Source organism: Girardinichthys multiradiatus, chromosome 12 (genome assembly GCF_021462225.1).
Source record: "Girardinichthys multiradiatus isolate DD_20200921_A chromosome 12, DD_fGirMul_XY1, whole genome shotgun sequence".
NCBI lineage: Eukaryota > Metazoa > Chordata > Actinopteri > Cyprinodontiformes > Goodeidae > Girardinichthys > Girardinichthys multiradiatus.
In genome coordinates this window covers 43,824,484-43,852,286 of record NC_061805.1, presented here as the reverse complement: position 1 = coordinate 43,852,286, position 27,803 = coordinate 43,824,484, and the positions used below count along the sequence as shown (strand labels likewise).

Here is a 27,803-nt window from a genome sequence, read left to right as displayed (position 1 = left end):
GAAACGTTGAAGCACCGTCAATAAATTATCATTGGAAAATATGACAAAGGGATGCACCTCCTGTCCAAAAAATATCTTTGGAAATATATTTTTTAAAGATCTGAACTATAGGACCAAGGTACAAATTAAGGCTGGACCCATCAAATCAAGGCGTGAATTAATGACAGGTTTCTCAAGACTTTTGCATAGAATTCCCCTCAAAGGTATACTGTGTAGGAAAATATTCTAACCCCAATAATTGTCTCTACACCTGTCATCTATTGTGCCAGAAGCCATAAAACCATTCAGGGAACATGCATAAAGTATTGGACAAGGTCATTAAAAATTTTACTTGCCCCACCATCTACACTATTTAACTCTAAACTGTTTTTTTTTTTCGGTTTTAAAGTGCAGAGGTTTATCCTAAAATGTCGCTTTGCATTTTGATGCAGGCAAACATTCAACTGAACGTCATTAAAATAAAAGTTCTAGACGGTTTTTCTGTCGCTCAGGAGAAAGTACCTTCCATGCCTTCCTGACCTAAAGCGTTATTGTGTACAGTCACCGCAGGCCAGCAGTTCTGTCTCATAATACGAGTTTAATAAGTTGGTTTCTCTTTAGCAATGTATTGATTTGCTATATTATAGTAAAGAGGTAAACGGTTATCAGTTCGTCAGTTTTTTTTTTTAATGCCCAGTGGGCACAGAATAGTCAGAGAAACAGTTGAATACATAGAAGAGCGGAGGGAACGTGTGTGTTTGTGCTACATCAGGGGATTGCCTACTCCTATAAAGTCTGTGTGTGGGGGTCTGTGTGTTTATGCGTACATGAAGCCTGATTAAGACGGTGAGAAGAGCAAAAAAGGGAAAGGAAAGGGAACGCATTTATGTTTCATACTCGGAGCTTTATTCGACCTCCTTCAACCCTGAACATCTGGATCGTAGCGCCTTTGTGCCAGTGACCAATTAGGGAACGATAAATCAATTAATGTTTATGAATATCCGAGCATTTTATAGCCGTCATCTTTCCAAATATTTTTAATAGCCCATGTTATTAACCACACCGAAGAGGTTTTATCGCGTATTTTCAGAAGGTGGGAGTGCATCTGGAGCTTGAGATCGGAGCGCGTCAAGTGAGCGCGCTTGCAGCAATCCAACAAGTGGACGCGTAGATTTGCTGAAAGCAGAATTAATACCAGGCAGTCAGATGATTTGAAACCTCCTATTTTTTTTAAGGAATGCCTGCTTAAATCAGGGAGAAACACCCTCCGCTACATAATGTGGAGCTCGTCTGAACCAATCGTCGTGTAACGGTCAACGCATTTGCGCGCAGCGTGCACTTTTCAAATGGCTATATTGTTTTGAACTGAACTGCAGTGAGGTAAGACACCCTCTACATTTCTTTAGCTCTTCATTCATGGACCCGAAAGAAGAGTGAAGCGCACGCCCTGCGCAATTCACTGCATCTCCCAATTCACCCCCAAGCTCTCCATCCATGGACACGCAGCTCGGTTCCCTCGGTGAATGCGGGGGGAAGTTGGAATCATCTCTATAGACAATTTCTGTATGACGAGAGTGGCGGTGGGAGAAAGAGATTGCAGCCATGCCGATGCATCCAGTAACCTCCACGTTGATGTACCGGGGCATCTGCACCATCCCCGACATCCTCTCCTACAGCGCCCCGGTGAACCTGCCCGAAGACGAGGTTGAAGGTGAGAATGCACCTGTTCACACGGAGCTGACGGCCATCTCAGGGTTGTGAGTGAATATTGACTGTGTGAATTCATTCATGACTGGGTCATACAGTAGCGTTTGAGGCGGTGAGCTCCAGCAGGTAGTTGCATGGTACTCACGGTCAGGACCTTGGACAGCTGTCCGGCAGATGGGCTTTTCTAGTTGTATTTATTGATTTTCTAGTTTTATTTATTCATAATATTTTTTTAATTTTTTGGTTGAATGTAAGAATATTAGCCAAATAATCCAACTTTGCCAACTATTTAACGCAAATATTACATTCAAGCTACCCACCTAAGTCTACAACCCATTCAGAGAGTCACATTTTTCCTCAAAGATATTTTGTAATGACGTGTTGCTTCTGAAAAAATCTGGGACTTGTGGGCAACAACTGGATTTACAGAAGCCTAATTCTCCTGGCTCATTAAACCTGGAAACACACATCTCCTAAAGGTCATGATTCGTTGCATATGTAAATTTTTTGCTGCTTCATCATATTATGTGACAGCTGGTACATCAGTATCAACATTTGTGATTTATATGTTTATGAAACATCAGTTTTTAAAAGAACGAGCAGTGACATAAATACAGAACTGGGAAAAAAAGAGACTACTGCTTCATTTTTACATTTTCTGATTCACTGTTTATAGGAGTGCATATAAGTAAAATAAACACGTTTTATTCGATAAACTACTGACATAATTTCTCCTAAAATCCAATAAGAAAGATTGTCAGGGGTCATATTAAAGCATGCACAAAATGCATGAAACAAATGTATTAGGTCTTCAAATAGCAGTTGAAAAATCAATAGGTGTTGCAAGAAGCCTGACTTTCAATTATTACTTTCATACATCTTGGGTTGCTCTACTCCAATCTTTACCATTGCTGTTGTGTTCAGATGATCATATAGTCACTATGTTGTTAACAATAATGTGTGCTTAAATTGAAACTCAGCAACATTGGAATGGAATGGCTGTCAAATGCTGAATTCAAGAAGAAGTAGCAGAAATTTCATCAACAAACAAGCAAAATATTGTTTTAAAAAAGCATGAACTGGTTATAACATTTACCTGCAACTTCTTTACAGAGCTGAAGTCCCTTAACCCCTAAGAAAACAACAGTTAATGGTTTCTCTCCTCGTTTTTCATCTTAAAATGCACACTGTGTTCACCATTATGCTCAAAAGGCATATTTACAGATTTGAATGCATTGGTATACAAATTCAGAGATTTGAATTTGTGCCTTGTTGAAAATGCAGCACAATGAACAATAGTTGTTTTGAAAATTTCTAATGGCCAGATTCAGACACAAACTGTGCCCCTGCTTCATTCATATTGAGACAATGGCAGAAATGTATATACCTAGTTATTTTTCGTTCCAAAAACACATTTTCTTTGGGTGGTGGTGCAGATTTTTCAAAGAAGCCAATGGAATTGTATTGTAACTCTTACACATAAACATCTGCCTTCATAATACAGACAAAGATGAACTTGTTCCCAACAGGAATTCAAATGAAAAGTTAACCAACATTGCAATAATGAGAAAACAAAAAGAGGTGGGATATAAATTTATTTGACTCCCGAAAGGTCAGTCCCAACACTCCAACTTAGTTTAAATAACTGCATATTCAGAACAACAGAGCGAGAAAACATTTGCAAAATTTGTTTAGCATTTTTCCTTAAGCAAAAAACTGACATGTTAAAATCAGTTTAGGTTATTCTCAGAGTGTTACATTAAGCAGTGTCTTTGCTGTTGTAAAATGTCTAGAGACCATGAAAAAAAGATGGCTGTCCCCTATTTTGTAATCGATATTGACTCCAGGAGAAACCAAGGTTGTTAAAAAAGTGGATCTCTGTTTCCCCTCCCACCATCCCAATTTAATTTTCAATCAAGCTTGGAGTGCAATAAACAGACAACACTTCATTTAAACTCTAATTAATCAAATCTGCTTGTGCCTGCTGCACACATGCTGTCACAAGAAACACACAGTCATTTGGGCTTTACAGCTAAACTTGTGCTGGTGGTACGACAGGAGAAGCACCAGCATGATTTGCAGGCAGCACATAGGAGCTGAGAGTGTTGCATTAAAACGGGGCTGTCTCAGTTGTTGGAGATCATTAGTGATCATATAGGCGAGAAGTCTCACAGGTTGTGAAAGTGGAAGGCTTTCCCTACACAGTCATTTAGTTAACTGGACAATGTGAGGTTTATATGGGACAGGATGGGAGAAATACAGTAAACCTAACAAAGCATTGGATTTATCATTAGGCTTAACAGATGCATACAGGGCTACTTATAGATCAAGGGTTGTGCTTTAAAACTGTTTAGCGTTCAGCTCATGAAGACAAATGCTGCTTCAAGCACCATCATGTTTCCAACTTTTCAAAGATGGACAAATGAGCTGCAGATGGGAGATTTAGAATCATAATCACAGTATCCTTTATTGTCATTGTCACAAGTACAATGAAATTGAGAAAACAACTATCTAGTCTGTGCATGAGCAATAAATAATTTATGTAAAAATAGAAAAATAGAAGCAGTTCATAAAAAGATAAAATAAAAACACATTCATACTGATTTCACATTGCCATAATTGCATCTCCTTTACATTCTGGCTGAGTTTAACTATTGCTGATGGATTGAAACTGTTTTTTGAATATAGCTTGTCCTTACTTAAATAATCTGTATCATCTGCCTGATGGTAACTGTTCAGAGTGTGACCTGGATGTGAAGTGTCCTTTATGATGTTATGGGTCTTTTGGAGTTATGGGCCTTTTGAAGTTCTTCAAGTGTGGAGAGAGGGCAGCCAACAATCTTTTGGACCCCATTCATGACTTTCTGGAGCTTTTCCTCTGAGCCACTGTACAGCTGGTGTACCACACACGGATGCAGTAGGTCTCAATATAGCACTGATAAAAGGACACCAGCATTCTTTGTGTGATGTTATTTTTCCTAAGCACCCTCACGAAGTACAGTTTCTGCTGGGCCTTTTTCAGCAGCTCAGAGGTGTTTAGGCTCCAGGTTAGATCCTCCTCGATGTAAACTCCCTGGAAGCGGAACTCAACTACCCTCTCCACACAGTCCCCGCTGATTTTCAGTGGTGAAATGTCCATCCTCTTTTTCCTATAGTCCTCAATTATCTCCTTGGTCTTGGAGATGTTGAGCAGCAAGTTGGAGAGCTGGTGCTTAGGCTGAGGGGCAAATATGTATGTTGAATCAGTCTGACCCTCTGACTGTGGCCTGACGGGAAGCTGTAGACACACATGCAGGTTTGTCCACCAGTCTGTCCGCAAAAAGCAGCCACACAAAGCTCTCTCGCTGCTCTAGATGGGACTATGGAACGGGCTATTGCATCCTCAGTGAGTCTATTAACCCTGCAGACAAACTGGTGGGGTAAAAAGCTTTGGGGGGGAGTGATGTAATGTGATGCCTTACCAGATATTCAAAGCCTTTCATGACCATTGGTGTCAGTGGAACTGACTGGTAGTCATTAAGGCTAATAATGTGGGGCTTCCTGGGGAAGGGGGACAATGATGGAGAATTTCGGGGGGTGAGGACTCCGGCCACTTGATCAGCGCAGTCCCTCAGCACTTGTCCTGGGATACTGCCGGATCCAACAGCTTTCCTCAGCATGAAAGTCTGCAGCATACGCCTCACCTCATGCTCCTTTCACAGTGAGGGTAAAGCTGCCATGGGCTGTGGGATATAGCTGCCTCTATTGGCACCACCTCAAAGCAGGCAAATGAGAGATTCAGCTCCCCTGCCAAATAGGAATCTGTGTCAGCAGTACTGAGGTTGGTCTTGTAGTTGGTGAGCTGCTGATCCCCTGCCACCCCTGCCTGGTGTTGTTGACGTCCAGGTGGTCCTTGATCCTCCTCTTATAGTCCGACTTGGGCTTTCTAATGCCTGTCTTCAGGTTTACTCAGGCTGTGTTGTAGAGAATCCTACAGCTTGACTTGAAGTTGTTGTTTCTCTCCTTCAGCAACTGCTTGACACCCTGGTTATCCAGGGCTTCTTGTTGGGGTAGGCCTGGGTATGTTTTTTGCACAGTAACAGTGTCTGTGCAGATTTTGATGTAACATAGAACCCTATCTTGTGATTTTGTGATGGTAAGAGCAGATTTTCTGAGAGGAGCATAAGCAAGAATAAAAAAGCCACTCCTCTGCTCTTATCGGAGTCCCTAGCTCGATAACAGAATCCAGGATGGATGAGTGCAACCATATATCTGAGACTAACAAAATGCGACTATGTTTCACGATGTTATTTGTGGCTACCTGTAGCCTCAGTTCATCCATCTTGTTGACAAGGGATCTGGCATGTGTGAGAAAAAGACAGGGAAACTGCGGTGTAAGTCGCTGTCTCCTTAGCTTAGCTAGTGTGCTGGCTCTACAGTTTCACTTTTGCTTCCGCTCACAGCGCTGCCTTCATCACCTTCCCGCGGGAATGGTAATCCAAGGAGTTCCAGGACTCCTGGCTATGTCTGCCGCGATCGTGTTTTTGTTAACTAACTCAGCTCTAACATGCTGTTCAAAACAAACTTTTATTTAAAGGAGATTTTGCTGACTGTAGATGTTTATTGTTCCCCTGCGCATCAAAATAAAAAAAAGCACCAACTAGAAGAGCCTAGAGCTTCTGCAACAGTGTGCGACACCATACGACACAATAAGGTTTGTGTTTTTCACAAGCCTTATTCTGCCATAAATGCTGGATGGTTAAAGCAAGCCTTCAGTGATTGCTTTGTTTGAGATACTGTACAAAAACTATTTTACAACAAAACAATTTTGTATCAAAACTACACTTTGGATGCCTTTACTCTAGGAAAGCATGATCAAAAGGGCAGAGAATGCTGAAAAATGTCATTTCTTCTTTTAGTTTTTTTATTCACTTTTACACTGCCTGTTTGAAAACATACTAAACTGTCTGGACAACACCATGCAGTTATGACAGCTGTTCATTTGGGGTACCACCAGAAGAAGCTAGCCAGTGTGAGAAGCAAGTGAGTATGGCAAGCTGATTTAACATTTATTCAAAATCACATTATTCTGTAATTCTTATAAATACATGACATGATATTTTTTCCCCAGTAAGAATTAAATTTCAGCTATTGAGAAAGTTAATTTAAGATAGGAAAAATGTGTTTTCTAATAGGTGCAACTGCAAACCCAATGCAAGTAAATGACAGTGTGACATAATTTGAAGAATGATGTTTGAGATAGTGGGCTGCACTGTGGCGCAGTTGGTAGCACTGTTGCCTGTTGTTGCATGTTCTCCCCGTGCATACGTGGGTTTTGTCCGGGTACTCTGGCTTCCTCCCACAGTCCAAAACCATGACTGTTAGTTTAATTAGTTTCTCTAAATTGCCCTTAGGTTTAAATGAGTGTGTGTGGTTGTGTGTCTTTGTTGCCCTGCGATGGACTGGCCACCTGTCCAGGGTGTACCCCGCCTCCCGCCTATAGACTGCTGGAGATAGGCACCAGCTTCCCCACACGACCCACTATGTAACAAGCAGTGAAAAATAACTGACCGACTGGTTTGAGATAGCTGAAATGTTCATTGTGGAGAGGAAGAATGCCATTCCGGATATCTGAAATATTAAATTTTACTGAAAAGAATTGATTTATAAATATTTGGTTTAAAGATCCTCTCAGGCTATTTAATGTTAAAATGTTTTGAATGTTTAGCAAGGCAGAGCAATATCAACCTCTTGAAATATATGCATGAAACCAACACAACAGTTCAGAAAAAACCCGGTGAGAGGGACTGTAATATGCTGCCGGGGTTACACAGACTTCGAATATGGATTTTAAAGTTTTAACCTCACATACAGTATATGACCGTAAATCATGAGAAATGTCACTTTTTCTCTCGGGTTTGCTGGCGAGTCTGTTTGTTTTGCGACTGTTAGCGAATTGCTCCAGTGTTCACTGCCGAGTAAAATAAGACTGTCTTCAGGCAGACAAGAATTTGCCTCCTTTCCAACACCAGAGTTTGTATGAGCTTTCACATCTGCCAAAACAATGCTGACCTTTCTATGAAATTAACTCTGTTTGTTTGTTTAATGCAAACTGCACAGTGCTGGTGTGATATTGCCCTTAGATTACCCAAATTTTATTTCATTTTTATTTATTTATAATGATGTTAAAATGATTTTTCTACCATGTTAAAATTGCATTTTGACCAGGTCTTTTTTGGATCTAAACACGCTGTGTGACAGTGGCCTCTTAATCACACTTAGCCAGATAACTAAAAGATGTGCCTCCAGTTCTACTTTTAGAAACTCCAGAACACCCCGTAAACCTGCATTCTGAGAGTGATTTCTTCTGTTGAGACCAACAGAACAAATCATTCAGGGCTTTTTGGATTTTTTTTGATTTAACAAGAAGCCAATAAAGAAAGTATACACAAAGTATACAGTACACAGGGAAAGTAGATTTTTTTTGTTTTTTGTGGCTTCCTGACATCTGGCTCTTCAAACGTTGATAAGTCTTGAACTCGTATGTGTACTGGGCAACATTTAGAACCTTTTCACTGGATTTTGACAGCGCTTTTGTTTCACAAAGGACTTCTTGATGAGAAAACTTGCTGCTTGAGCAACAGTGTCTCGTCACCACTCCCTTTTTCGGATAGACGGACGAGAATTGGCCCGTAGACAGAGGTGTCATATACATCTGCTCAGCCGTCAGGGATGCAGGGCTATGTCAAAGAATGAAATTGCACATCAGTGAATATGTGAATGTGTGTGCAAGGCGTGCACAGGGAAAGAAAGCTCAAAACCAGGATTTGATTTTCAATTACTGCCACAGACACCTTGGGAATGGACCGATGCCACTATACTTTGAGGTTGTAGGGACAGTCAACACTTTGATTGGCACAAACCTTTTTATAATCAGTGCATGCCTTTTTTTGCATTTTGCATATTTGTGTGTGTGTGTGTGTGTGTGTGTGTTTGTGTGTGTGTTTTTGTGTATGTCTGTGAAGGAGAGGTGGGTAGAATGTGGAGGGAGGTGGCAAGTACCCTAATGCACAATGTTGTGAGCATAAATCGAATTGAACTCCATATTCTCAATTTCCCCTCCTACACAAGATGGAAAAACAGTTGATCATATTACTGGAGCTCAATATAGTTCAGTCCTCCTCCACCACTAGCCACACACACACACACACACACACACACACAAGCTCGGTGTCAATATCACTGCAGGTGGAATTAAGTGGGTAGCCCATTTCCACACTGCCTAACAACAGTCCTATTGGATGGAGCTTCAAAATACTCCTGGGTCTAAAGCTTTTGCAATATTTCCCAAAATGGGGATCATGTAAGTGCATGGAAGCAGTGTGCTGTGCACCAGAGCTAAAGATTAGATATTCAGTTTGAATATTGACAATCTTTGTACCTCTGCAACAAAGTTTAAATTAGCACTGTGTTATATTTTGCTATTGGTTTAGTTTTGTTTGGCCTGCTTGATGACTTTTAGAGAAAAAATATCTTAGCCATTTCTTAATGTTCTTCAATGTTCTTCAACATGACCAACAAAGTTCTCCTTAAAGCTAAATGGGAACATTTAATTCTGTTTTTTTAACCATGATTCACCTAATTATGGACACATTTATTCTGTTGCTAAGAGACTCTCAAGAGAATTGTTCCAAAGACCTCAAAACACCTTCATTACTTTGGGACCAGAGTGAAGATATATAAGTTTATTCATCTGCAGATAATACATTGTGACATTAGCGTAATGTCAGATGACAAACACAAATAAACTGCTTAGAAAAGCTAAACAAAAATGTCACGTGGGGATTTAACTGTATGCCAAAACAACAAAAAATAATGTCCTGCCTCCATATTAATGGCACCCCTGGAAAAAAAAAAATGCATAAAATGTCTTTTAACCCATGGGTTTTCTACATTATCCTTTGGAACTGAGATTGTCATGGCAAAAAGTAAATGTTGTGTCTGGCTAATCATTTTGTTTTTGATTTGTCAGTATGTTTTGGAACTACATCCTACTGACAGAGCCAATGACGACTCGTTCACAGTTTACTGGCCGAAGGCATCAGATATTTGTTTAAAATGTTCTCGTATTGTCCGAGATGCTTCTCCAAAGACCCTTTTTGGAGAAGCAGGTCCACAGCATCACAGAATCTCCAGTTTAAAAGTGGGCATGATGTGTATTTTCCACATACAGGTCCTTCTCAAAATATTAGCATATTGTGATAAAGTTAATTATTTTCCATAATGTCATGATGAAAATTTAACATTCATATATTTTAGATTCATTGCACACTAACTGAAATATTTCAGGTCTTTTATTGTCTTAATACGGATGATTGTGGCATACAGCTCATGAAAACCCAAAATTCCTATCTCACAAAATTAGCATATTTCATCCGACCAATAAAAGAAAAGTGTTTTTAATACAAAAAACGTCAACCTTCAAATAATCATGTACAGTTATGCACTCAATACTTGGTCGGGAATCCTTTGGCAGAAATGACTGCTTCAATGCGGCGTGGCATGGAGGCAATCAGCCTGTGGCACTGCTGAGGTCTTATGGAGGCCCAGGGTGCTTCGATAGCGGCCTTTAGCTCATCCAGAGTGTTGGGTCTTGAGTCTCTCAACGTTCTCTTCACTATATCCCACAGATTCTCTATGGGGTTCAGGTCAGGAGAGTTGGCAGGCCAATTGAGCACAGTGATACCATGGTCAGTAAACCATTTACCAGTGGTTTTGGCACTGTGAGCAGGTGCCAGGTCGTGCTGAAAAAAGAAATCTTCATCTCCATAAAGCTTTTCAGCAGATGGAAGCATGAAGTGCTCCAAAACAGTCCAGTGCTGCTTCTCTGTAGCCCAGGTCAGGTGCTTCTGCCGCTGTTTCTGGTTCAAAAGTGGCTTGACCTGGGGAATGCGGCACCTGTAGCCCATTTCCTGCACACGCCTGTGCACGGTGGCTCTGGATGTTTCTACTCCAGACTCAGTCCACTGCTTCCGCAGGTCCCCCAAGGTCTGGAATTGGCCCTTCTCCACAATCTTCCTCAGGGTCCGGTCACCTCTTCTCGTTGTGCAGCGTTTTCTGCCACACTTTTTCCTTCCCACAGACTTCCCACTGAGGTGCCTTGATACAGCACTCTGGGAACAGCCTATTCGTTCAGAAATTTCTTTCTGTGTCTTACCCTCTTGCTTGAGGGTGTCAATAGTGGCCTTCTGGACAGCAGTCAGGTCGGCAGTCTTACCCATGATTGGGGTTTTGAGTGATGAACCAGGCTGGGAGTTTTAAAGGCCTCAGGAATCTTTTGCAGGTGTTTAGAGTTAACTCGTTGATTCAGATGATTAGGTTCATAGCTCGTTTAGAGACCCTTTTAATGATATGCTAATTTTGTGAGATAGGAATTTTGGGTTTTCATGAGCTGTATGCCAAAATCATCCGTATTAAGACAATAAAAGACCTGAAATATTTCAGTTAGTGTGCAATGAATCTAAAATATATGAATGTTAAATTTTCATCATGACATTATGGAAAATAATGAACTTTATCACAATATGCTAATATTTTGAGAAGGACCTGTATTGATCCTAAGTTGCACTCTGACCTACCTGGGGTGTGTGTTGCACAAAAGTTCAAACTTTGTCTCCTCTGTCACACTCTCCTAATTACAGCCTGAGTCATGTTTAGCAAACTCCACATGTGCATTGTTGCGATGGTAGGTCTGACAATTGCTTTTCCCTGGCATGCCTCCTAAACGTAATAGTTGATAAGGAGACTGATGAACCAAAAATATCACTCTTGGCTGCAGTTTTCCAACAGAGATTTAATTGACCTTCCTTACAATCCTGATTACTTGTACATTAGGCCAAGATAAACATAAGTCCTCAAAAACCATGGTTTGTCACAGTTACAATTGTTGTAAGCTTTGTAATCATTACTCTGACTGCAAATTTAGACAAATAGCTGGTCTAAACTTTATATTTATACACCAGAGAAACAGAACAAAATCAGAATCAGAATTACCACAGTCAAAAATAAACACATAACAAAACGTGTAACTAGAAAAAAGGTTTAGCTGCATTTATCTTCCTTGGACTGTAGAGATGTAAAGTGTGGCACCTATAACTTGATAAAAAACAATAAGACATTTTGTTTTCAATTATTTCCAATTGTTTTTCCCTTCTGAATAAATGTATTTTCACTAATAATTGGTTATTCAAAACCAATGAGAGATTATGGTGCATAATTTATTCTTCTAGACACTTTTTACAGGGTGGGTTGCAATAAACATGCAAAGAACTGTATCTAGAATGTATTTAAAAAAACAAAAATTAAACTGACACAGCAACTATCGTATTGTAACTCTTCTCTTTGAAAATTATATATGAATACATTATTTATTAAGGAAGTTAAATGTCTGCAGCACCCTTTACACATAAAACAAGTCAAGTGGGAAAAACAGGTTTTTGAAGACCTTTTCTTACTTGACTGCTGCTCATTGAGTAGATTCACTGTACTCAAAATTAATCTATATAAGTTAAAAATCATTTTCTTTTTCTTTTACCCACACAACAGATGTGTTGCTTTCAGCTGTACAGCCCTGTTTTAGTGTATGCTACATAAAATACAAAAGTGTACCCTGAGCCCAACCTGTCACAAGCCTAGCAGAGCAAATCACCCAAAAAATTCTCAAACTTTAGGCTTTAATGTAATCATTCTGTATATTTAAAGTGGATTTGGGTCAGGAATGTGTGTGCATTTTCACATCCTACCAAACCCAGTTTAAAAACAGCATCTCAAGCTTTGGATATTTCACAGAGAATTGTTTACTCCTTCATCCAAAAATGGAAATTGGTATGGTAACCCTACTGAGAGGTAGCTGTGAATTTGACACCTTGGCAAGGAGATCGCTGATCATAGAGATAGAAGCTGCAAATATCAACAAATAAGGTGGGAAATTCTGTTGACAGTACAGCTAGACAAGTTTATTTAATATTGATGATGCACTGGAAAAATCTGTCCTGTCTTAAAGAGTGGGAAGAACATGTTATTGTTAAAAAGAAAGACATAAGAAATCCACAAGCCATATAGGGATACAACAAACATGAGAAACAAGGTGTAGCATCTAAGATGGCGCCGAAGATGGACCATCTGTTGGACTGGTGCAGCCAGAACAACCTTGAGCTCAACGCTCTAAAGACAGAGGAGATGGTTGTGGACTTCAGGCAGAACCCAGCCCCACCTGCCCCCATCACCCTCTGTGACTCCACAATTGACACTGTGGAATCTTTCTGCTTCCTGGGAACCATCATCTCCCAGGATCTCAAGTGGGAGCCAAACATCAGCTCCCTCATCAAGAAAGCCCAGCAGAGGATGTTCTTCCTGCGGCAGCTGAAGAAATTCAACCTGCCAAAGACTATGATGGTGCAATTCTATACAGCCATCATTGAGTCCATCCTCACCTCCTCCATCAACATCTGGTATGCTGCTGCTACAGCCAAGGATAAGGGCAGGCTGCAGCGTGTCATTCAGTCTGCTGAGAAGGTGATTGGCTGCAGTCTACTGTCGCTCCAGGAACTTTACACCTCCAGGACCCTGAAGCGGGCAGGGAAGATTCTGGCTGATCCCTCCCACCCCGGTCACAGACTCTTTGAGACTCTCCCCTCTGGCAGGAGGCTGCGGTCCATCCGGACCAAAACCTCACGCCACAAGAACAGTTTTTTCCCATCTGCCACCAGCCTGGTTAACAAAGCCCGGAAACCACCTTGACATTCTCCCTTTCCCCCACACCCCCCCCCCTTTTCTGCTGACAGGACACCTGTAACCTGTAACTCTATGCGTTACATTAACGCTCAGCTTGGACTCCTGCTTTACTCGCACTGCCATACTTGCACAATGATCACCTGCACTGTTGTACTGCTCTCGCACCCAATACTGCTCTATATTTACTCTCACTCACTTAAAACTGTACACATATATTTATATTATATTGTAGATATGTTTATACTGTTTAATTTGTATTGTATTGCACCGACTACGCCAAAACAAATTCCTCGTATGTCCAAAAACGTACTTGGCAATAAAGCTTTTCTGATTCTGATTCTGATTCTGGTTAGAGCAGAGGCCAAACTCTAATTGGCCTACATGCAAAATACAGTGCATGGTAGAAAACTGACATTGCAAAAAGTAACCTTTTCCTTTTTTTATGCATTACTTTGTGTTGGTGTGTCACATAAAATCCAGATAAAATTTAGAAAAAAGAAAAAGCTGGTGTTTGTTATGTGATGAAATATAGAAAAGTTCAAGGCGTATGAATGGCTTTCCTAGGCATAATTATTTGAGAATATATCATTAAAGGATGAGCAACGTAAGTAACTGCACTGAATATATGATTAGAGCATTTATCACCACATGCAAATTTATTTAAAAATAAAAATAAAGTTAACTCTTGGATTGTAGGCATTTGTCTTTTTGACTCATAACAATATATATCAGAGTATTTCCTCAAAATACCCAGAAGTCCAGAGTCTCTTTTGTTCCAGGAAACAGTTTTGTTTTCAGTAGTAAATATCTGAAACATTAAAGAGTGCTTCATTTGTTTCCTTGCCATCAGTTTCACAAATGCAAATTGCATTGACTGACATCTAAACTTACCAAGTTCCTAATGGTATAAACTGCCTGTGAGGCGTTGTTGATGTTTCTGGTAGACTCCTACAGTATCCGCAGCAAAAACATTGACTCATTTCTTTGCCCTGAGCTGTAGGGTTGACTTCCTTTCCTCGTGAAATACTCACACAAATACAAATGAAGATATTTAAAGATGTTGGCATTTGCTAGGAAAGACAGGGATTATTGGACAGGACGTATAGTGTGCAGAATCAGTGGGTGGTGCGTGTGGGTGTACATCTGAGGGGTCAGTTGGGACTATTTCAAGCTTATGCTGTTTGAAAGAGTTTGACACAAACACATGATAAAAAATGACCTATCACAATGGAAGAGGATACCCTGGCTTGTTTTAAGGATTGTGGTGGTGTATGGAAATGAAGCAGATGTGTTTATGAGAGTGAAACAACTATTTTTCTCATCTCTGCGTCTTAGCTATTGACTTCTATCAGCAGGGCTCTCTTCCAGACTTCCTCTTGTACAAACCTTTAAATATGTCAGTTGAAAGTTGAAATAATTACCTACTATATAGTAATTAACAGAATTAAAGATGAATGGTTTCTAAATGACCAGCAATATGATACATTTAAATCCAAATATTTTTTTTGGAGCTATTTGTTTACAAATAAAAATTGGTACAATGTGGACTGCACTAGTACCAAATAATATCCTGTGCAAGAAGCTCATGGTGACTCAAGAAGAGCTGCAGAGATCCAAAGCTAAAAATGGGGAATCACAGGACAACTTCTACTACAGAACTGGCCTTTATAAAAAGGGGGCAAACAAAGTCCTGTTTATAGTTTTCCTCAAGTCATATAGGGGAAAAAGCAAACATATAGGAGAACCTTTAGTCTTATCTGCTAAATTTTATTTGTAGTAATTATGAAAAGATCTTTTTCCCTCCACTTCAAAATTATGCGTTACTTTGAGTTGTTCTTTCAAGCAGAAATTCTAACAAAATCCAGAGATTGAAATCTGATCAAATCTGAGGAATAATTTTACAAGGCACTTTATTTTCTGCAGTTCAACCAGCTTTTGTTATTGGATGATGAGAAATTATAATGTATCGATCAATAAAGAAACAAAAGATTAGGCTTCCACCGCAATAAGTAGCTTGTAAAATGTGCAGGGTTTTAGTTATTTGTGGATTACATCAAAATATTCCTGAATATTGCTAAACAGATTTTTGAACAAAATACATAAAAACTCATGGCATTCCATTTTTTATATCCTAGCATTCAGTCTGAAAAAAATAAATCTTAGTTTTTTGTCTCCTTCACATTACTCCTTCCAAAACCATTCCCACTCTCCATGATGCACGGCTACCTTACACAACCTGCCAGACAGACGAAGAGAAAGGCAGGGGGGAATGAATTTCAAAATTGGTTTCTTAAATGTGTCACCTGCCTGGATGGGGTATATGAAAAAGCTCCACTTGACATTGATAGTGATAAAGATGTGAGTAGAAATGAGCTGTCTCTTAGAGGTTGATGTGACCCAGCACCTCAGCTGGCGAGCCACAGGTTGTGAAAACCTCTTGTGATTGGTATAAAGAGATTTTTATACCCATTGTAGTGCTTGTATTAGGACATATAATTAACTAAAAATGTATTATTTAGTTAGAAAATGTGTTTTATTTCAAAAACACAGATACACTAATAAATACAAATAGAAAAGTTATAAAATAACTTAAAAATGTAACTTAAACATTGACATCAATATTCTCTGAACCGCTCCTTTATTTCAGCTGTTTTGCTCTCACCAGTAGTTTTATAAAAATCCATAACTAGCCTGTATAACACAGAATTTAAGCTAATAACTAAATGAAATGGATTTTTATTTTAAATAGGTTTATTCATCTTGTGCAAAATCATAGCACGAGAGCTGTCAGTGCACTGTAAAGTAAAAAATGTGTCAATAAAATTTCTTTTAAATAATAATAATAATAAAAAAAAAATAAAGATCATATGAACTGTGTGATTTCAATCAATAATGAAAAGAAGATCCAGAGTGTGGCTAAAGTAGTGGTAGGCCAAATATTCTGCCAAAACAGTTGTCACTAGTGTTTTCCTTCATATTGTTTACTATTTTGTCTTAATATTTAAAATGTTCAGCTTTTATAGATGTGCCTAAAATGGCTCCATTGTTTTGTGGTTCCTAGCAAAGAAAGTGATGCGGAAAGTAGGCCACTACAAAAACAATTTCTTGATGTCCATTTTATACTGCCATGAAAAGTATTTGGTTCTTTTTCTTTTTTTTTTTTTTGTCACACTTAAATGTTAACAACATACAGCTTTCAAATGATGATTTCATGTATTAAAAGACTGACAAATTCGAATAAACCTAGTGGTAATAACTGCCATTTAGCATTTGCATTAACTATCAAGTCTTTTAGGTTCCTTTGGAGGAATTTCGACCTTCTGTTCTTTGAAGAACTGTTTTTTAATCAGCCACATTGGGGCATAAATGGCCTGTTAAAGCAACTCAACTTAGTCAACCCTGCCACTCCAAAACCCTCATATTGTTTTGTGTGGCCAACAAGAGGTAGACGTACTGCTGTGCTTTGGATCATCGCCCTGCTCCATAACCTGAGTGTGCTTTAGCTTAAGGCCATGACCTTACAGCCAGGCATTCTACATTCTGGTGTTCAGCAGAATTCATGGTTCTATCAAATCACCCAAATTAGTCCCAGATCATCATACTACCATCACCACTGTGGTATGATATTTCTTTGAAATCCTGTGTTAAGTTTATTTCAGATATAACAGGGAACATTCCTTCCATCCCCCAAAGCATTATAGATGGGTTTGTAATGCTTTTCAGACAGACAGATGTCAAGTACTTTGTTTCTCATCTTTTCCAAGATCACAGCTTGATGTGTTGTTTTTTGATGTATTTTAGCCTAAATCATGTTGTCAGACACACCTGTGTTGGTGGAGACAAGGCCTGTTAAGGGAGGGAGAACCTCTGAGAACACAATGTAAAATAATGGGTGGTGGTTGAACATCTTGGAATTTCAGATTGTAATCAGGGAATATTAAGGCATTTTCAGTTAAATTGGATTTTATAGAATTTAAGTTTCAGTTCTGTCCAACTTTTCCCTACCTAATTTTCCTCAACAAACAATGTAGCCTCCCTGTGTATGATAGCCTGTTTATCAATAAAGCTGCAGTAGCACAGAACACCTAAGTATAAGAAAGTTATTGTGCTAAATTAGTTTGAGGCTTTTAGTGCAGAACATGTTCAATGCACCTTATAAGTGATGTCTGATGTAAGCAATGTCTCATGTCTGAAGACTACAAAATATTTTGGTCATATATATATATATATATATATATATTAGAGAGAGATAGAAAGAGAGATAGAAAGAGAGAGAGAGAGAGAGAGAGAGAGAGAGAGAGAGAGACGTGCACATGTTAGAGGGAGGATACTATATCCAATTGTTCAGAGTACAGAGTTTATAGAGTTTTATTTCCTGTGATGGGAGTAGTTAAATAGTCTGATGGCCGGTGGGACATGCCTGGAACACCTCCCGAGGAAGGCGTCCAGGAGGCATCCGGTATTGATGCCCGAGCCACCTCAACTGGCTCCTCTCGATGTGGAGGAGCAGCGGCTCTACACCTCCCGGATGGCCGAGCTCCTCACCCTGTCTCTAAGGGAGTGCCCGGCCACCCTACGGAGGAAGCTCATTTCAGCCACTTGTATCCGGGATCTCGTTCTTTCGGTCATGACCCAAAGTTCATGACCATAGGTGAGGGTAGGAACATAGACTGATTGGTAAATCGAGAGCTTCGCTTTTCGGCTCAGCTCTCTCTTCACCACAACGGAGCGGCACAGTGCCCCCATTACTGCGGCAGCTGCACCGATCCATCTGTCCATCTCCCGCTCCATTCTTCCCTCAATCTTGAACAAGACCCCGAGATACTTGAACTCCTCCACTTGAGGTAGGAACTCCCCTCCAACCTTAAGAGGACAAGCCACCCTTTTCCAGTCAATAACCATGGCCTCAGACTTGGAGGAGCTGATCTTCATCCCAGTTGCTCCACACTCAGCTGCAATCCACCCCAGTGCATGCTGTAGGTCTTGGCTAGAGGGGGACAGCAGGATCACTTCATCTGCAAAAAGAAGAGACGAAATCCTCTGGTCCCCAAACCAGACCCCCTCCGGCCATTGGCTGCACCTAGAAATCCTGTCCATAAAAGTGATGAACAGGACCGGTGACAAAGGGCAGTCCTGCCGGAGTCCAACATGCACCGGGAACAGGTCCGACTTAGTGCCGGCAATGCGAACCAAACTCCTGCTCCGCTTGTACAGAGACCGGATGGCCCCTAATAAAGGGCCCCCGATTCCATACTCCAGGAGCAACCCCACAGGGCATCATGAGGGACACAGTTGAATGCTTTCTCCAGGTCCACAAAACACATGTGGACCGGTTGGGCAAACTCCCATGAACCCTCAAGTACCCTGTAGAGGGTATGGAGCTGGTCCAGTGTTCCATGTCCTGGACGAAAACCACACTACTCCTCAAGAAGCTGAGGTTCGACCATCGGCCGGACTCTCCTCTCCAATACCCTGGCGTAGGCCTTACCAGGGAGGCTGAGAAGTGTGATCCCCCTGTAGTTGGAACACACCCTCCGGTCACCCTTCTTATGAAGGGGGACCACCACCACAGTCTGCTAGTCCAGAGGCACTGTCCCCGACAGCCCCACAACATCCAAAGACTTGAGGTACTCAGGGCGGATCTCATCCACCCCCGAAGCCCTGCCACCGTGGAGCTTTTTAACAACCTCGGTGACTTCAGCCTGGGTGATGAAAGACTCCAACCCCGAGTCCCCAGCCTCTGTTTCCAACAGGGAATGCGTGATGGCAGGATTGAAGAGATCCTCGAAGTACTCCTTCCACTGCCTGATAATGTCCCCAGTTGAGGTCAGCAGCCTCCCACCCCCACTGTAAACAGTGTTGGCGAAGCACTGCTTCCCCCTCCTGAGGCGGTGGACGGTTTGCCAGAATCACTTCGAGGCCAACCAGTAGTCCTTCTCCATGGCCTCACCGAACTCCTCCCAGGCCCGGGTTTTTGCCTCTGCCACCGCCCAGGCCGCGGCATGCTTGGCCCCACGGTACCCGTCAGCCGCCCTGGGGATTGCCGCCACGACAGGCACCGCAGACCTTACGGCCGCAGCTATGGGCAGCAGCATTGACAATAGATGCGGAAAACATGGTCCACTCGGACTCTATGTCTCCAACATCCCTCGGAATCTGGTCAAAGCTCTCCCGGAGGTTGGAGCTGAATATATCCCTTGCCGAGGGCTCTGCCAGATGTTCCCAGCAGATCCTCACTATGCGCTTGGGCCTGCCAAGTCTGTCCGGCTTTCTCCTCCTCCAGCGGATCCAACTCACCACCAGGTGGTGATCAGTGGACAGCTCAGCCCCTCTCTTCACCCGAGAGTCCAAAACATGTGGCCGATGGTCTGATGATATGACAACAAAGTCGATCATTGACCTCCTGCCTAGGGTGTCCTGGTGCCAAGTGCACTGATGGACACCTTTATGTTTGAACATGGTGTTCATTATGGACAACCTGTAACTAGCAAAGAAGTCCAATAACAAAGCACCACTCGGATTCAGATCAGGGAGGCCATTCCTCCCAATCACGCCCCTCCAGGTGTCACTGTGGTTTCCCACGTGGGCGTTGAAGTCCCCCAGCAGAATAATGGAGTCCCTGGGAGGGGCACTATCCAGCACCCCTGACAGGGACGAAGAGAAGGCCGGGTACTCCGCACTACCGCTTGGCCCGTAGGCCGAAACAACAGTCAGAGACCTGTCCCCAACCCGAAGGCGCAGGGATGCGACCCTCTCATCCACTGAGGTAAACCCCAACACGAGACGGCTGAGCTGGGGGGCAACAAGCAAACCCACCCCAGCACGCCGCCTCTCCCCATGGGCCACTCCAGAGTAGAAGAGAGTCCAGCCCCTCTCAAGGCTCCTTCCCCCCCAGCGAGGTGACATTCCACGTCCCTAGAGCCAGCCTAAGCATCCGGAGATCGGGCTGTCGAGGTCTCCACCTTCGTCCACCGCCCAATCCTCTTTGCACCAGTCCCTCACGGTTCCCCCTGCAGGTGGTGGGCTCACTGGGGGATGGCCTCACGTCTCTCGTTTGGGCTTGGCCTGGCTGGGTCCCGCGAGGAGCAACTGGGCCACCAGGCACTCTCTGGCAAATCCCGACCCCGGCTCCGGCGTACCGGGTGACGTCACGTGCCTCAATTTACTAGTTCTCATGAAAGATTCTTGAACCACTCTTTGTCTAACCAGTCACCTAGAGCCTGTTCACCATGGGAGACCCTACCAGGGTTATTTAAGCCCCAGACATTCGAGCACTCAAACCCCTCCACCACGTTAAGGTGGCAGTTTAAAGAGGGGTGCATTTAAAGCTTAAAATTAAATTAAGGTCCAAGTTGATTCTGATTCTTATCTGCTTCAGATTCAGGTGATAAATGTATTTCTCAGACTGGATGAATGCAGACGGATCATAAAGTGAGGCCGCTCTCCTTGCAGCTGTTGACTTGTATTGCTGCTGTCCTTGCTTTATGTCGATGCCATTTTACAGTTTCATTTCATCCTCTTGTTATGGCTCTGTGACTGCCTTCTGAAGTAGAACGAAGGCAAAGGGTAAAGAACACTTATGAACACATATGATCTAAAAACAACTTTTGAAATTAGACATATGATTTTTTGGGCACACCATCTTGTAATATAATTTAAGTAGCTTTGAAAAACTGTGAAATATATACCAACTTAACATGGTGCAGTTGAAGTAAGCAAACACAGTGCAGCTAGCTGTTGTGCTCAGTGACCAGGCTAAATGACAAGCAAAATGATCACTAACAAAGGCTGTACGGTACTATGATTGGCATCTGATTTAATGAGATGTAAACTGTCAACTACAGTGATATGCTGTTTCTTTGCCCTTTTATAGCTACTATTATATGCCCAGAAGCCATACTGAATTGTGATGCTGGTGTTGGCGAGGAACCACTGACTTCCCAAGTCACAATTGATGGTTTAATTTTCTAACCTAGAACAGGAATATTCCCTTTTCTGAGCACAAGTTGAATGCACCAATAGGATTGTTGTAAATAATGGTCCATAGTTCATATGTCTTGTTTCTTCAAACTTCAAGCATCCAATCCAACAAATGTCGTTAAATAAGAGTAATTAGCAATACAATCAGTTTGGAATTGTCAGAGAGAAATTGAAGTTTTTCAAGGGTGCAAACAACGGAAACAACTCACATGCTTCACCCACATATGCATTTTCTTAAGACATGTGGCACTTTTTAATGAAAATAAAAAGGCTTTCTAACATTATGAAATTTATTGCCAAAACGTTGTGTTTTTTCAGTTTTAGTCCTGCAGGCTACAAGTGGCCTTTAACCTGTTTAGTAAAAACATCTAGTATAGTAGAGAAGAAGGTTGTTACAGTTTCATCCAGTTGACTGGATTTGCATGCATGTATTTGCTTTCTTATTTCATGAAAGTGCACTATGTCCTATGAATATATATCAATTAAAAGAATTGTGTTTTATAAACATTTCTTACACAACATTGATATGTGCCTTGTCACAAACAGAATGAAGAAAAATCTTGTTTTTAGTTGCTCTATTCTCAACAAAGTTAAAACAGTTAACATTTCAATCACGTGAGCGAGAACAGCCTTCTCATAAATTCTCAGTTAATCTTTTGTTGAGTCTTGCATGACATCTAACCTTGCAAAAATGGGTTTTGATAGAAGACACGAGGTGTAGATTAGCATGGAATATCATGAAATGAGATGATTGCGGCTGTTGGGTAGGTTGAACCAAAGTCATTTATTCCCATTTTGATCAATTGCCATGAAGGAGTAGATTCAGCAGACTTTACTACCTGTGAAATCAACTGTGATGAGTTCTGGGAGGTGAAGAGCTTTTTTTCAAGCAGCTAATATTTCCTCTCTTTGATAAACAATACAGCCCAGTCTGCACTATACAAGACAAAACCAGCGGTGGATAAACGGCATCTATAAGTGAGCTGGAACTATTAAGTTGGCGAAACTGATAAAGTAGTGATGAATAAGCCGCAAAGCATAGCAAATGGTTTTCATAGCTCACATTCAACCTTTGTTTGAGGTGCTTCTCACAGGTTTATGCCTTGTGGGTATTGGCCTTGCTCAGCTTAGTCTCGTGCTGTGATGATGAAAACTTACAACTTTGAAAAGAGTAAGAAAAACACTGGAGACAGATCAGTGATGCTCCTTTTCTTCAGAGAAATAAAGAGAAAGAATGAAAAATCTTGTAAAATTTCACAGACTTTTAACTTTTTCCGTCATCCAAGGTGAAGTGGGGTTTAAAAAGTTAATTCAGAGAATTTATTTAATGTTCTAATGATAAAACATCTTATCTGCCTTTGCTTATGTGCTGCACTAGCAAAGTTATTATGCCTAAAACGTCAGGGTTCCAACCCAAACACTCAAATGGGATTTTCCCTCAATATTCAGTCAACTTAAAAACTTGCCGTATACTCCTTTTGTGTTCTCTAGGGACTTGTTAGGGGCCTATTATGGTAATAGAAAGTCTTCTGGGTGTTTAAGCAGGCCTATTTCTTGCTAAAAAAATGAACTGAGGTTCCTATGGGTGTTTAAAAATAGTCGCCCTAGGTTCACACAAACAGCACAGCAGTGTTTTTCTCATACTGATAAGGTCTTACATAAAGAGTGGGTGTGCTGCAATTACTGATCTAAAGCAGCCCTGAGCACATGTAGGTCTGACTGAAGTAAAGAGGATCTATGGCTCTGGAAAACAGAAGCTCAGGATTATGTTCACGGACACTTTACTTTGACAAAAACCCTGGCATTAGGTTATTATGCTCAAAGTGCACAACATGTAATTGGCTTTTTTTTTACTGATGCTATTTTTAATATTGGTGTTGTTCATTTATTCATCTTCTATACTGCTTATTCCATAGTGGGTCATGGGGGAGCTGGTGCCTATCTCCAGCAGTCTACGGGCGAGAGGCAGGGTACACCCTGGACAGGTCGCCAATCCATCGCAGGGCAACACACAGACATACAGGAAAAACAACCATGCACACACTCATTCACACCTAAGGGCCAGTTAGAGAAACCAATTTACCTAACAGTCATGTTTTTGGACTGTGGGAGGAAGCCGGAGTACCCGATGAAAATATAGAAATAGAAGCTCTGTTCAAGTCATACCTTAAAAATGTACATATTTCCTAGAATATTTTTCAAAGGTGCATCGTAATACATGAAAAAGTTAAATTTATGAAAAATGTTTAATTTAAAAAAAATAAATTTTACATGGATTTATAACACAGGGTGATTGATTTTAAGTATTTATTGCTGTTAATTCTGATGATTATGGCATACAGCTAATGAAAACCCAAAATGTGGGTTTCAGAAAGTTACAATATTACATGAAAACAATGATAACAGAACATTTAATAAACAAAAAAAAAATATGTTATGACCTACAACATGGGGGTCAAACTCCAGTCCTAGAGGCCCTGTGTCCAGAAACTTTTAGATGTGTCTCTTGTCCAACACACCTGGATCAAATGGCTGAATGACCTCCTCAGTATGCAGTCAACTTCTCCAGAGTTCCACTAATAACTTACTTATTTCATTTAGATATGTCGAAGCAGAGGCATATCTAAACATTGCATGACACGGGCCCTCCAGAACTAGACTTTGACACCTGTGACCTACACTATCATGGGGTGACTCAAGTTATCTTGAGAGCTGTACAGCAGACAGAAACTGACACTGTCCAAAAGGGAGGTTTACAGAGTGTTGTATTCAAGCACGTTATTGGAAAATTGAGTGGAAAGAATAGCAACTGTAGAAAATGATACAAAATCGACACAGAAAGCTTTAGCCTTGAGGGGATCATGATGCCCATTCAGGAGTTTTAGAAAGATTCACAAGGCATGACCTGGAGTCAGTGCTGCAAGAGCGACAACATACAGACATATCAAAAACATAGGCTAAAACTTTCACATTCCTTGTGTCAAGCCACTCCTAAACCAGAGACAATGTCAGAGGCATCCATTGTGGGCTAAGGAGAAAAACTGGACTGTTGCTTAGAGGTACAAAGTCTACTTTTTAGATTAAAGTAAATTTGCATTTCATTTCTAAATCAAGATCTCAGAGTCTGAAGAAAGAGTGTAGAGTGACAAAATCCATAATGGTAGAGGTCCAGTGAAAAGTTTCCACAATCAGTGATTATTTAGAGACCATTGTCTTTTGCTGGTGTTGGTCCGCTGTGCACTTTATGCTTCCCTTTGCTGACAAGCTATATAGAGATGCCGATATTATTTTTCAGCAGAATTTGGCACATGCCCAGCCTTCTGAAATATCAATACCTGCTTTAATTATCATGAGATCATTGGGCTTCATTGGCTAGCAAATTGTCCTGACCTAAACCCCTCAGACCCATGGTGTTCAACTGCAGTACTCAAAGGCTCGTACTCTGTAGATCCTAGACCTGTCCTTGCTCCAACATACTGTAGTTGATTCAAATTTCTGATTCACCTCAGCATGTCACCTAACTCTGCTGAGGCCAGCTGATCAACCATGCAATTGATTCCAGTGCGTTGAATAAGGGCAGTAAGCCATGGGGACTGACTTATGACACTACCACTGCACTACAGAGAATACTGTATATGCAGTATTGTCAAGAGGAATAAGAAACACCAGACCCAATGATACAGCTGAGATGAAGACCACCATTAAAGCAACCTGGGATTCACTAACACCTCAGCAGTACAACAGGTTGATCACTTCAATGCCACATTGTACTTATGCAGTAAACCATACATAATAGAGCCCCGACCAATTGAGTGTATATACTGTAGAGTCAACGGATATACATTTCAGTAGGCCGATCTCACTGTATTAAAAACATTTTTTGGTGGTATGTAATATCGTAACTGCTCTATGTGTAATTAATTTATGTAATATATAATTTTCCATTTTGCAATTTAATGTCTGAAATAATTGTTTGATGAAGATGAAGATCCATTTTATTATTGCGATGCCCCTCTGTGTAAACATCATTTGTATTTTTGAATGAATCATCTCAGAATAATCTTTCCTGTGCTGCAGCAAAAACCAGTGCTGCTCCCTCATATGTGGTCATGTATCTATAGTGTACTGTAATATTCTCAGTGGGAGTTCAGCTTTGGATGCTTGGCTCTGGGATCTCAATCTCAACTTGGGCTTTTCATCCTCCATTTGATCAGACCACAGGGGACTGGGTGGCATAGCATCTCTGAAGGCCAAAAAGCACCTCTCCACATCAAAGCAAATACCACACACTTTCAACCATATTCACACCTACCGGGAGGTGCTGTGGTCTCAAAGGATGCCACAGCAGTTGCCGTTAATAATTCTATTAAAACATGCATACAATTAGCTAATACCGTATAATGAAATAGATGATGGTGGGAGAGAAATTAAGTTTTCAGCAAAGGTACAAAAAAGAAAAAAACAAAAAGTGACTTTTAAACAAAATTTCATTCATATTTTTATTTAAATAATTGCCTTAGAAAACCTGTTGATTTATTCCTTTAATGCATAACAGTTTAGATAAATTCTGCATTAAATGCTTAGGTGGTTTGACACAAACGATTAGCCATGCTCGTGCAAGACTTATAACAGCATATATTACATTTCTGACTCACACCTGCACATGTGAATAGATTTGGGTATGCAACTGGGGGAAATAGTTTTATGTGTGCTGTCCTCCATACTAACAGTGCAAACATCTAGAAGGTAATGCAAAGCATAGATCAAATGATAAAAGTTTCTATATAATATAGATTTGTGGACTGAAATTTCTGATGCTCTGCCTAGTGAACTATTTCTAATTTGGTCATATGTTTTGCATTATTATTCTGCTGAAAGACCCAGTGATGACCCACTTTCATTTTTTTCCGGAGGAAGCCACCAGAATATTTATTTGTTTCAGTCCTAGGACTTCAGATAGTTTGTGATGCCATGCACTCTAACAAAGCCCACTCAGCCTTTGGACAAACGAAGCAGGATCAAAGCATCACAGATCCCCCACTTTACTTAACAATGAGCATTAGGTGGTTTTCCATTTATTCATTCTTTTTTTATTGTCAGACTTACTTGGTTTACTGAGTTTTGCCTCAGTCTAAGCGCACGGGTTCGAGTCCCGGCTAGTTGATGTTTACTGCGTGCCCATTACCCAATCTCCTCACATCATTTCTTGTCTACTTACTTACAAAATATGTGAAAAATAAAGAGCATTAGTGCCTAAAAACAAACAATAAAAAAAATATAAATTTAGATGATTGATACTTTTTCAAATGATCCAACTGAGAGTGAGAAGAAATCCACTGAACCCTATACTGTGTAGTATTTCCTGAAGAAAGAAATGAATAAATGTTAAGTATGTCATTACAAAACAAAATTAAAAAGCATTCTGTAATTTAAAGCAAGTCATAACGTATTTTTTTACATGTTAAAAGATTAAAAAATGATTGTTGATAAAAAGTATAGGACAATTGTCAATTATTAAAGTGTTAAATCAGGACTAATGATAAACAATACAGGATATGAACTCACATCCTACAGTGAAGCAGTGTTATAGGCATAGGCTAAAATGTTTGCATTAGATAAGAAAATGTTATTTCAGTTATTCGACACTTGAGGCTTAACTTGAACTTAAAGAGGCCGTAATGGACTGTTACAAAGATTTTTCTCCTAAATGGGACAAGCCAAGTCATCTGTGCAATCGAAGACCAATATTACAGCTATTTACAAGGATAAATGTTCTAACAAAAGCAGTTTTTAATTAATATTGAGTCTCTGTTTGGGATTGCACAAATGATTCCAGTTCAATTAAGGCTTATCAAATTAATTAGAGGTGGGATAATATAGTGGCCTACAATGAGGTTATTTAGAATTTAGCTGACAGGATGTGGTAAGAAAAAGAAATAATTATTTTGGTAAATTAGTGTTAGAGAGATCTCACATGGTCTGCTTCATCTCAGATAATATTTTACTTTCTTTCAGTAATGTAGTTTTAACACAATAGATTTAGGTTATTTATGTGTCTTGCTTATGTCTCTGGAGTTGATAGGTGGTTTATTGTATTTCTGGCCTATACAGAAGGGCATACATATTCTGTAAAAATTGTGACACAGTGACTTTATGCATATTTTTACTCAGTAGCACTCACTATGAAGAATATCTTCCTTTTTGGAAAAAAGGGATTTACCTATTTAGAGAGTAAGAGTGTGGTAGCCTCCTACTGATCTGTATGAAAGCTCCTCATTCTAAAGTAAACAGTTGTATCAAGGACCTCAGGTGGAAACTGTGGTATTGATATTCTATGAACAATAAGATCTACCCAGAGAAGGAAA

The 27,803-nt window shown here is 40.6% G+C and overlaps 1 protein-coding gene across 1 annotated transcript in view; it reads left to right on the top strand.

Moving 5' to 3' along the window:
- Positions 1-798: 798 nt before the first annotated feature.
- The window catches only part of LOC124877380 (calcium-binding protein 7), a 37,309-nt gene continuing 10,304 nt past the window's right edge, over positions 799-27,803 (top strand). Inside the window, exon 1 of the mRNA XM_047380503.1 lies at positions 799-1,690. Coding sequence (XP_047236459.1) covers positions 1,582-1,690 — 109 coding nt within the window. The 5' untranslated portion in view covers positions 799-1,581. The remainder of the gene's footprint in view (positions 1,691-27,803) is intronic.